The sequence below is a fragment of the Zerene cesonia genome, chromosome 12 (assembly GCF_012273895.1).
Source record: "Zerene cesonia ecotype Mississippi chromosome 12, Zerene_cesonia_1.1, whole genome shotgun sequence".
Taxonomy (NCBI): domain Eukaryota; kingdom Metazoa; phylum Arthropoda; class Insecta; order Lepidoptera; family Pieridae; genus Zerene; species Zerene cesonia.
Window position 1 is genome coordinate 1,116,872 of NC_052113.1, and position 11,571 is coordinate 1,128,442.

An 11,571-nucleotide genomic window follows, 5' to 3' on the forward strand; every position below is an offset into this window, starting at 1 on the left:
AATAAAACCTTTTCGAAGTTAGGCCGTGTATTTTTGTATTATTTTATTTATCATGGCTGTTGACAATCTAAGCGAGAGAGACCGCGCTGTTTTGAGAAGTATATTTGACCCAACGGCGACTATTGGGGACGTAGTGGATGAAGGTGACAAGTTCATTGAAGATGATGAAGGTATGTTATTAGTGGCCTCAAACCTGTATCATAAACAAGTTTAGAGCCTTGAAATAAGTGCATTAAGTACCAATCCGGTAGGAATTGCGACATAAGGTGTTTGTTTTGTTTACTTATTTATAACAAAATATCACATAACACAAAACGTAAAATTACAATAAATATTCTTTGCTCGAGTTATTACAAAAGATAAAATCAATAATAACTTTAAGATATTATTATTGCACAGATTATTGTTACGTAAATAGTTATATTTTGTATAAATAATATTATTTAGACGGAATTATTTATGAATAACAATTTGTTTTAATAGAAAACTCTCCCGCTGTGGAAGAATCGAAAGCACTTTGCCTACAAGGGGTTAAGCTAGCTGATGCTGGAAAATTAGAAGAAGCTCTAAAATTGATGAATAAAGCCATTGAGGCTGCCCCAGACCGGGCCGCTGGATACAACGACAGAGCACAGTTGCTGAGACTTATGCAAAGAGATGATGGTAATTTATTGTTAACAATCAAGTATTTAAGAAGAAACGATAATTTTATTTATTATTTTTGTGGTCACTAAATTAATAGGTAAAATACTAAAAGAGTTCTCTCCCGTTCACTCTGAACTAATATACATGAAACTAGGAGCTATGTACATTGTAATATTGTTTAAAGTAGACCTACAAATTAAATATTTAGTAGACTTTAATTAATTATTGAAATGAACGAATATTATAATTATAATATTATAATAAAAATTCATGTATCTATTATTATTTGCGCCAATTACAGACGCATTATTAGACATTGACAAGGCCACACAGTTGACAGAAGGCAAGCGCACGCGTTCCCGCGCCCTTGCGTTGTGTCAGCGCGGCGTGTTGCTGCGAAAGCGCGGGAAAAATGACGAAGCGCGAACAGATTTTGCTGAAGCAGCTAAATTGGGCAGCAGTTTTGCTAGAAAACAGGTAATCGTTGTATTTTCGAATATACGAGTAATATTTCGGCAGGAGGATATGTATAAATGTTACTTTTACATTGAAATTTTTCTGAACCTTCCCAGTTTATTCCTTCAGTCGCTCAATCGCTACAAAATTTCAAATTAAACAAGTTTTTGCTTTTCTTATATTACATAATTAAAAGAGATGGGGACATGAACAAAATTTTCTTTCAATATGGGATTTAGTAAGGAGGAACAAGGAACTATATTTACTATAGTTAGTATAGTTCATCGAATTCATTTAAAATAATTCTTTCAATTACTTTAACCGCTTGATTTACATCTTGATTTTTAAAGAGATATTTTAACTCATGTTTTTACTCATTTCCCAGGTAGTGGAGCTAAATCCGTACGCAGCACTTTGCAATCAAATGTTAAGCCAAGTTATGAAAGGAGAAAATATCAAATTGTAAAAATACTTGAATAAAACACAATGATCTAATGGATTAGAAATTTAATTCATATTATTGAGTACAATTCACAGTTCATTCGAGAAGAATCCACACATCTTACCCGCGAGCGAGCTCGTTACACCCAACCGTTATTAAAATGACAATTTCACATGAAAATGACGAATGTAACTACAAATCGAATTCCACTACGCTATTAATATCAAATATTAGAATTTAGCAATAAAATATATTTTCATAAACGCATGCGCAGAATTTTCTTTTCAAAAGTCAAAAAACAGCCAATAGGAAAGCTCGAATTGTTGACACTTTTGAATACAGTGAACTATTGGTCAATAGATATTTTTCAAATGTGAACTGCTTGTATATCGTATCGTTTTAAAAGAAAATTCCTTACGCTTACACAGTTGAAAAATGCTACCGATAGGGAGCGACAGAGTGACGTAATAGTAGTGATAAAACAGATAATATTTATTAATATTGCATTACAGTTTTGAGAACCGATACACTTGCCACAGTACCAATCTGCATATACTTCTGTGTATTTTTGAATATTTTTTTTCGTCACAAACCCATACCAATGTTTTGTATGATATGGGGTGGTGGAGGTGGTAAATTTTGAATTTTGTCGTATGATGGCAACATCGGGGAACAATAATAACATACAATAGAAATAGAAAACTTCACGAGGCACAAGGAGTATTAACACATTTCAAAAATTGTTTTAATATTGTCAGAAACATGGTCAGAAGGAATAATGTTAGATTCGCTATACTAACGATGTGGCGAATTCAAATTAGGAAATGGAACATTTATCCGAATTTGAAAGTAAAAAAAAAAATGAGATACATACATTATGTAGATATTAAAACACTTGAAATCAAATATTGTTAACATGATGATAGTAATAATATAAGAATTTCTTCAAGCATAATATGTAATTTGAATTCGCCAGAGAATATTACACATCTAACTTAGAGTGGTGCAACAATCATGTAATAAATTTCAAAAATGTGAATACTTGTAAAGTGTTACCAGTTCATATGCATGGCAGTAGATGTTTTAATATATATGGCCAACAAAAGAAAAAATAAAAAATGTTGAGCTAGATATTTCGAGAAGGTTAATTTGAAAGAAAGTGTTAGTAATTTTAACGAGTTCAGTTTTATAATAATGAACTGGTAACACTGAACAATAAAAAATGCATTAACATTAAAGTGAGGTACGCTAATACTAATATTTGGGGAGAATGATTACACTTTTGGCACAGGCGACGCGTTAAATATTAATATACGACGCCGTAAAATGTATAATATATTAAAACGAGATAAAATTTTAATACTAAGATCCTGTATCATCTACGGGCTTATCCTATGAAGGTGAGAGTTAGGCCTATTCATCTAGCAAATTAAAATTAACAGATAAGCGTTAAAAAAATAAAATTTCGTACACAACTCAAACGTCATAACTTAAAACTGATAAATTTATATTTATTTAAATTAATTAATCTGAAACCACGAAAATTACATGTTAAAGCAAACCTATTTCATATTGAACACATAAATAATTTCGACGTGAACATTGCACTATAGCACTGAAAAAGAAAAAAAAAATACTTAAATTTTCTACACTGGTAACTTTAAATAGTTAACGAGGTGACAAACAAACGCTTGTGCTTACATATATACGTGTGAGATCTTAATAATAATTAAACATAATAGATCGCTACAAGTTTCACTTACTAATTTACAGAGTGACTAAGTCATCGGAAGGAGAGGAAGATATATACGATATAAGGGAAGATATATAAGATATATACTCTAGCAACACTGACAGACCGCCACAGACCATATACGTACTAGCTGGAGTGTGCATGACGCTTAAATGTAGAAAAAAATTAAAACAACAATTTCGTATAAATGTCAATAAGGGTTATTAACGCAAATATAAAAATAAAATTATATATATTATTTACCTACAACCATATTGATTCTATTTAGTTGGCCAGTTAGATCCAAAGAATTTCTGGTTTTACGATTGGTTTAGACAAATTAAACAGTTCGGCAACAGAAGGCTAGCCTCCCAGTTACCCGTAAAGAAAATGAGAAGTGAAACGTATGATAAACGCCCCATACCCCATAAGGTGATATGGGACTTCGATTTTTTGGCCCAACGTATATATTAACAGTTAATTTATTTCTGATGAGTTCGAATTGTATGTCTTTTGCACTTATTTTGTGACACGGTAGATGCTAACCCTATCCAGTTCAATGTATGGTCTGTGCTTTCTGCCATTTCAGTTGTTTTGTGTTTGATAAAGAAAGTTTTTAATTTTAAATAATATGTGAACGAATTTGATTCCAGAGTAACATTCAAAATGGCGCTTTAAGCGGCAACTTTGGCGGGAATTTAGATGTCAAATTATTTTGTTCTTATAAATGAGTTTTTTAATGTCAAATAAAACATAATCAAGTTTATATTAATTTGAAAATGTGTTCTACAGATTATTCTAATTAATATTTTATTTCATTTAAATTGAGTATTAAATTAGGAACTAAAGCTGAGTGATGAAATGTTTAAATATTTAAAAATATTTATACAACTACATATATTTAAAAACTTAGTTGCAGTATAAACCGCGACCCAGTTTTATACTTCTTATGATCATTCCAGTTCTTTGATATATTCGATTTATCAATATTAGCTTAGCGGTTATCAATACGCAGACTTGTGCACTAATTTAAAATGAAATAAATATTACTTGTAATCTGTTAAAAGTCTAATACCAATACTAACAATATAACTGTGGAAGTTAATTAATTTAGGAGTGTTTTTATGAAATATATTACGTGAACCTATGTATGAACCTATGTTTCAGCTAAGGGTAGCGGGATAACTACTTTGCATCCCTCTCCAGCTGATATTTAAAAACCTGACCCTTTCCTAACCAACATTTAATTACAAAAAAAAAAATATAATAAAATATCCGTTATGTAAAATATAATACAAAATATAACTGTACAGATTACGATAAAAAAACTGACTTAATTTCAGAGAACCCATCAAAATAATTAGAGCCCTATTCAACCAATAACAAAACATGGTGACATTGGTAAGAAAATGGTCAGGTACTTACCTAAACCTACGAACGATAATACTTACCAAGAAGCCATATCGAAAATTTAAAACTTACAATTCGCGAAAGTCTTACAGGCTTCAGTTAGCTATATTATGTCATTTTATTAATCCACTTTAGAATCGAATGCTTCACATTTTTAAATTCACATTTAGTCTAGCGAGATTTCATATTTTAAATGTATTTTATTTAATTTACGATATTAACATTTTTTTAAGTTAGTAAGGCTATTTATCTTACATTTTAGCCAAAGCGATTATCGCGCGATTATGTTAAATTGCAAAAATTATAACAAAAATACACATATATTTAAGAAAAATAAAATTACAAAACTATTTAACATAACCGCGTAATAGGAGCGCACAAATCCAAAAAACACACACATACATAACGTACAATTAAATAACAAAACTTAAAATATAATGAAAACTTAAACAGCCAAAATACAGCCGTACTGATGATATTATTAGAAATCTCAATAAAATTAAATCGAGATTCTGTACGAGACTACAAAATATACTTATTTCGGGGAAAGCCAACACTCTTGGCAAAAAATTATTTACCAACCCATCATGTGTATTTTTCACTTTTATCACGCGTGACGTCACACGACGGCGTTCCGAATTGAAATGACGAAAAAATGCACAAAGAACGTCAAATCAACAACCGTATCGCTAACCCCGATAATACTTAACAACAATAAAACATAAAAAAATAAATAATTAACACTTACATTAAACCTAAGCCATCCGCACGACACGACACACGCACACTGATATGTGAAATACGATTATAGACTTTAAAACGATCAAATAGAGGAGAGAAACGCGCAAAGCTACGTAAAAAAAAAAATCCATAGAAAAACGTATGAATAGAAGTGGCCCCAAGATCGCGATATTTAATGGAGTAATCATTATAAAGTTCGAAAGTCAAAAAGCAAATACATGAACTAGTAACGAAAAAAAAAATCGAATTCTAAATTTTTTTTAACTAGAAAATTTAGACGTTCGAATTTTGAATTTCGAAACCAAACTTCGAACATAGAATAGTCGTTCAAAGATCCACAGACTAAATTAGAGAGCTTATATAAGTATTGCTTTAACTTTCGTTGACAAACAACAAAATTATTGCCACGATTAAATAATACTAAAACAAGTCATGCCGCAATGGATGGGAACAATACTTGACTAATACCACTCGTTTCAACATAAATAACTATAATACGGGAATGAGCAATTGAAACACGAGATGTATTCGAAGAACAGCGTTTTTTGGTGTCGAGTCCATATGAGTGAGTGAGAGAGGTACACGATGTATTGTATGAGCGACAGAGACAGACAATAGTTGGTGATTTCAAGGCCAATACGTCAGTCACGCTAAAGTATTCCAAGATAGATGTTTCATTTAACCTGGAACAAATATTTAACATTTAAATGAATGTTTTAATCATTGAATAAACATAAAATTCTTAGGTCACAATGTTAGTTACCATACTCCTCCGAAACGGCTCGACCGATTCTCATGAAATGCCATAATAGGCAATTGAGCTTGCGGTTCGCCATATGGTAAGCGATCACCACCGCTCATGAACATTCGCAGGTAGTGCCCCTGCGGACGCGCTGCCCGCTTTAAGGGTCAAGGGAAAAGGAAAGGATTGGCGACTGGAAAGAAGGAATGGACTGGGTGTATGTGGAAAAGCAAACGGGCTACTTTTGTAACATGTACTTATGGCACATGTACTTCTGGAACATACACTTCTGGAACATTCGACAGAGCGCACTCACCAGCTCAGACGTGCTGCACGTACTCCGGGTTGAGGAAGGAGAAGCCCATGAATTCGGTCTGGTCGAGGTTCATCATGAACAGCTTGTCGGTCGGCGTCAGCTCCGTCTTCTCGCCGGTGAACTGCTTGTCGAAGTTCGACACGTCCTTGCGATGTTTCTGGAACATGAGATTGTTAAATTAAGCCAAGCTATTTTATAATGTTCATAATTAGTTATATATAGATGTCGACTATTATACATATGGCGTATTAATACGCCTTTGTGTGACGATATTTCGAAGCGTGAGGGTGTGTGTGTGTGAGATTTAATTAGGACATAACGAGTTGATTTCTGTTCGTGGGCAGAGTAGAGTTTCTGTGTTTATGCGCAAGTCTGTATGCTAGTGCACCGCCGAGTTGCGCTCTGTGCGCATCGTGTGTCTATATGTGTGGGTGCAAGTTTTTTGTATGAATGCCACATCTGTGCGCGTGCGCATGTGCGACGCACCCGTATTCGTATGTACGTGTGCACATCTGTATCTGTACGTATGTGCGTGTGCGTGCGTGCGCGCGCGCGCGTTTGTGTGTGTGTGTGTGTGTGCGTGTGCGTGTGCGTGTGCATGTGTGTGTGCGTGTGCGTGTCGGAGCGTGCGACTCACGATCTTGGGCTTGAAGGGCGGCTGCACGTCGCGCGCCTCGACGCGGCTCCAGTCGATGCGGCGGAAGAACGGGTGCGTGCGCACGTCCTCCTCGCCGCGCGCGCCGCAGCCGAGCCGCTTCAGCGGCACCTTCGTCAGGAACGACTTGCACGCGTCCTTCGCCTCCTGCAACGCGACGCCACTCCTACATACCCACTCTGCCCACACTGCCCACACTCATATTATACAGAGGAAGCTTTTGTATTTCTGTATGTTTGTAACGTTTTCACGCAAAAATCGCTGGCACGATTTTAAAGGTTCTTTCATCGGAAAGCTATTACTATCTCATATAGAGTACTTTTTTCTTGTTGTTTTACTTCCTGAAATATACGTTTAAAAAATTGTAACCACAAACCTTGCTCAGCGTCTTCGGATACGAGACGCTATTGTCCGTGATGGCCGCGAACAGCTCCTCCTCGTCCTCTCCGTCGAACGGCGGCTGCCCCACCAGCATCTCATACAGCAGCACGCCGTACGCCCACCAGTCCACCGACTTCCCGTACGGCTGGTATAGGATGATCTCCGGCGCGATGTAGTCCGGTGTGCCGCAGAAGGTCTTGGTTGTTTTGTCGCCGGTGATGCCCTCCTTGCACATGCCGAAGTCGGCTATCTTGATGTGGCCGTCCTGGTCGAGCAGCACGTTGTCGAGCTTCAGATCGCGGTAGATGATGCCGCGCGAGTGCAGGAAGAACAGCCCTATCGCGATCTCCGCGGCGTAGAAGCTGAAAGTTCGGTATGAATCAATTACACGTCATGTAGTGAAATCAGCTGCCTCTTTTATGTCATTACGGGCATATTTATTTATTTATTTATTTAATAAAAAGAAAACTTACAGCTATAATTACAGTTGTAGTAAAATGAAAAAAGAAAATAAGGCCAATTACAAGTTTTCACATGTATTCGTTTTACGTTTCATTGTGCATTATAATTAAACGTCGTTTGAATTTATCCCGCAGATTCAATGCTTGAAAAAGTCATTAGCCATATGTTTTTTTAATTGATGTTCTGTGGTACTGAAAAGGTCAAAATTCATTCCTTTCATTAGAAGGTTGAAATTTCTGCTTGAACGGATTAGGAAGGAGTTTTGACGGTATTTGGAATGACTGGGTGGGATATAAAGTAGCTTTGGGTCTCGCACGGGGTTGGGATGTGTTCGGAGCCCGATGTCGCCTAGCAACTCGGAGCAATCGACCGATCCGTTCACTATGCGTAGCAAGTATATATATAAAAACATATGAGTTGCTTTTAGTTATATTATGTCTTATAATATACTAGCAGTCGTATAATTTGAAAAGGAAGGAGGGGAAAATTAACGAGACAAATAGAAAATTTTATTAAAACATTTAAAACTAACACAGCCACTGGTTCCTTGAATTTCCCGCATTGCTGGATCTGGAACATGAGATCTCCGCCGTTCACGTACTCCATCACGAAGTACAGACGATCCTGGGAAAATAAGGTATAATAAGCATTACCTGATAAATATGGCTTAATTTAATGCGACTCATTTTATAGAAAAACGCAGAAGATATGTACCGAATGCCTGAATACGGAAACGGCGTTACCAGTTCTTATCGCTGTCATATTAAAATGAAAAAAGCGGATACTACAATTTTTTCTATTTCATCGCATTTTTAATATAATAACATTTCTAACTCAAACCTGAATTTATATAAAGCCTGCAGAAATGATTAAATAAAATATACTTTTAAACCAAAATTACCCTAAAATTAACGCGTAACCATGGTTCCAATCAGGAGACATTTAAAGTTCCTCCACTCACCATGGTCTGGAAGCAGGAGTGCAATTGTACCAGGAATGGTGGTTTGCTGCTAAGAGCAAGCACACGCTTCTCCACCATGGTGCATTCCACGTCATCGTCCTGTATGATGATGTCCTTCTTCAGAATCTTGATGGCGTACAGCTCATCTGTGCCGCGACGCTCTGCTAGCATCACCTAGAAGATAAGTGAATTTGTGTGAAATATACTAGTCATTTTATTCGCAATAGTTTTTTTTTTTCTAAAATACATATGGATATATGCATTTTACTTAAAAATTTTTGGTTTCGGTAATTGGAATATTATAGAAAAATTTACGCATTTATAATTTCTGGTACGGTTCACCTTTTAATTTATCATTTTGAGCAAATTTTAATTTATCATCAATACCATTAAACAACAGAGAAATAGATTCACAACTCACCTTACCAAATGATCCTTTCCCCAGTACCATAATGAAGTTGAAATCAGTCGCTCGGATGACGTCAGCGGCTGCCATATTGTGGGGCACTTCCCTGTCAGGCGGCGGTGGAGGTCTGCGGGCGCCAACGTTAGTGGCTTTCATTTGGTTTTTCAGCTGGGCCAAGTCAGCGCCCTCCTCTGGCACTGGCACGTTGTAATAGTCTCCCTCCTCTTGGGTGAGCAGTTTGAACCAGCCGTCGGCGGGAGCCTTCATCAGCTCGGAGATGCCGAAGGAGAGGGAGCCCATGAAGTCATTGCGGGAGGTGCGGTCCCAGTCCCAAACCTGTAACGCATATAGCTGTGCTGTGGGATGAATGTGGATAAGATGATTCAGATCTTACAAATAAATATTGAAAATAGATAAATTTCAATAATTTTGCAACAATTCTATGCCCGTAGCTTTTTCCTTACCCTTCCCAGTACTTTCCTTGATTCGTGTCGTCAATCCTTTATTAATTCCTTTGCAATTTATGGCCAACACCTCTCCAAATGTTCATGGGCGGTGGTAGCGCTTACCATCAGGCGACCCATCAACTCCATTGCCGACGATGACATAAAAAATGAAATTCTATAGCCGAGGATGTAAATAAAAATGTCATTAATAATGTTACATTCTTAAATATATTTTTATGATACTCTTCCTTTTACTATTTAAAAGTACATGTACTTTCTACTAATCCTATGTGTAAAGGTTTAAACCCGTCCCAGCTTTGTATGTGCGTGTTAAATACACATAACCTTTGTCCTGAACCACTCTATCTATAAATAAATATAGTTTAAATAAGAAAAAACACGCCTTATTGAAAGAATCAATTAAAAAGAAGAAAATAAAAGTTTAAAGTTGAAATGAAAAGATAAAATAAAAGAGTGTTATTAAACCCGCATAGATCCGCTGCGTATTTCTTAATCTCTAAGTATACATACGGACCGACAGCGGGAAGTTTGCTTTATACGATATTATATATGTGATAAAAATAGTTCCATCATAAATAACCTATTTTATTATTACTTTACTTATCACTACATAGACAAACTCAACATCACAAATATCAAACACTCGCTTTCTCTATCTGTCCTTTCTCTGTCTTTTTCAATACGCAACGGATTTTCATGGGGTTTTTTTTAATAATAGAATGATTTAACGTTTATAACAACATTAATTAATTTACTTCGAATATAAGGCGTGCGAAGCCGCGGGCAAAAGCTAGTTCAAATTTATAATTAACGCGTTCAACACCCGACTCCCAGTGTTACCTCAATCAGCAACCGCCTGTCCTTATCCTCCGGCTTCAGATCGAACGTGAGCGTCTCGTTCCACTCCGGGTTGAGGGAGCTGCGGATGGTCTTCGTTTTTTTCTTGACGTTGTCCGAGTCGGGGATCAGTTTGAGCTTCACGTAGGGGTCGGACAGGCCGTTGGGGTCCATCGGTATCAGATTGCGGCCCTGCTTCACTGTGGACGGCGGGTGACGGGTTGAGTGTACCGTCTTCAACGTCACGATTTGTTGTGTGGATATTAAGGTGCGAGAGTGTTGTATGGAGCCGTGTGGGTTGGGGTAGGTTATTAGTTTATGATATATAGTGTTGATATTAAATCTTTCCAGACATGCTAAAGGATCTATTCGTTATATATTACTGGTCCACCCCGGTTTTGTCCGTGGTACATATATAGCCTATACACTGGGGGATTAAAACATTTTTGAAATCGGTTCAGTAGTGACTGGTAATAACTCGTTGAAACAAACAAAACTCTTCGGCTTAATATTGTCAGTATGGATATTAATAGTTGACGATAAAATCAGACTCAGAATTTCGTCGAGTCATGTTATAATTCTGTATTATCCAAATAGTACCAATAATTTCACAACCGCCTTCAAATATATACATAAAACGGAGAATGTAACATTTGTTTGATATGTTGTCTATTTAAGAAAATGCTACCTCCATTAAACACCATTCTATCTTTATATCTCCACATAACAATCTATATTATATTATACTATATTTTAACATTTATAAATAAATAAATAAATAAATAAACATCATAATTGTTTTTAATACTTGTATATGATATTAAAATATTGTTTAACATTGGGCCATAAAAGTACTCAGATACTCTCCTAACCAACACTGTGTGCAAATTTGTCCTTCACAAATTTGATGTTGATACA

General features: G+C 36.0%; 2 protein-coding genes across 2 annotated transcripts in view; one reads left to right on the forward strand and one right to left on the reverse strand.

Annotated features, from left to right (window-relative positions):
- LOC119830986 (tetratricopeptide repeat protein 36) lies at positions 1–1,603 on the forward strand. Its single transcript, XM_038354182.1, has 4 exons — positions 1–170; positions 484–663; positions 947–1,122; positions 1,487–1,603. The coding sequence occupies exons 1-4, from the start codon at positions 53–55 to the stop codon at positions 1,565–1,567; spliced, it is 555 nt and encodes a 184-aa protein (XP_038210110.1). The 5' UTR covers positions 1–52; the 3' UTR covers positions 1,568–1,603.
- The window catches only part of LOC119830985 (protein kinase C, brain isozyme), a 141,019-nt gene continuing 131,041 nt past the window's right edge, over positions 1,594–11,571 (reverse strand). The window contains exons 6-13 of the mRNA XM_038354181.1: positions 10,657–10,853; positions 9,365–9,685; positions 8,944–9,117; positions 8,515–8,606; positions 7,516–7,882; positions 7,122–7,286; positions 6,485–6,641; positions 1,594–6,109 (exon numbers count right to left, since the gene is read on the reverse strand). Of these exons, the coding sequence (XP_038210109.1) occupies positions 6,489–6,641; positions 7,122–7,286; positions 7,516–7,882; positions 8,515–8,606; positions 8,944–9,117; positions 9,365–9,685; positions 10,657–10,853 (1,469 nt within the window). The 3' untranslated portion in view covers positions 1,594–6,109; positions 6,485–6,488. The remainder of the gene's footprint in view (positions 6,110–6,484; positions 6,642–7,121; positions 7,287–7,515; positions 7,883–8,514; positions 8,607–8,943; positions 9,118–9,364; positions 9,686–10,656; positions 10,854–11,571) is intronic.

Excerpts from the sequence above, each read along its gene's own strand:
- LOC119830986 (XM_038354182.1), top strand. The coding sequence starts at position 53 with ATGGCTGTTGACAATCTAAGCGAGAGAGACCGCGCTGTTTTGAGAAGT. Across the intron at positions 171-483 it reads GTTCATTGAAGATGATGAAG|AAAACTCTCCCGCTGTGGAA; the intron begins GTATGTTATTAG and ends TTGTTTTAATAG. Across the intron at positions 664-946 it reads ACTTATGCAAAGAGATGATG|ACGCATTATTAGACATTGAC; the intron begins GTAATTTATTGT and ends CGCCAATTACAG.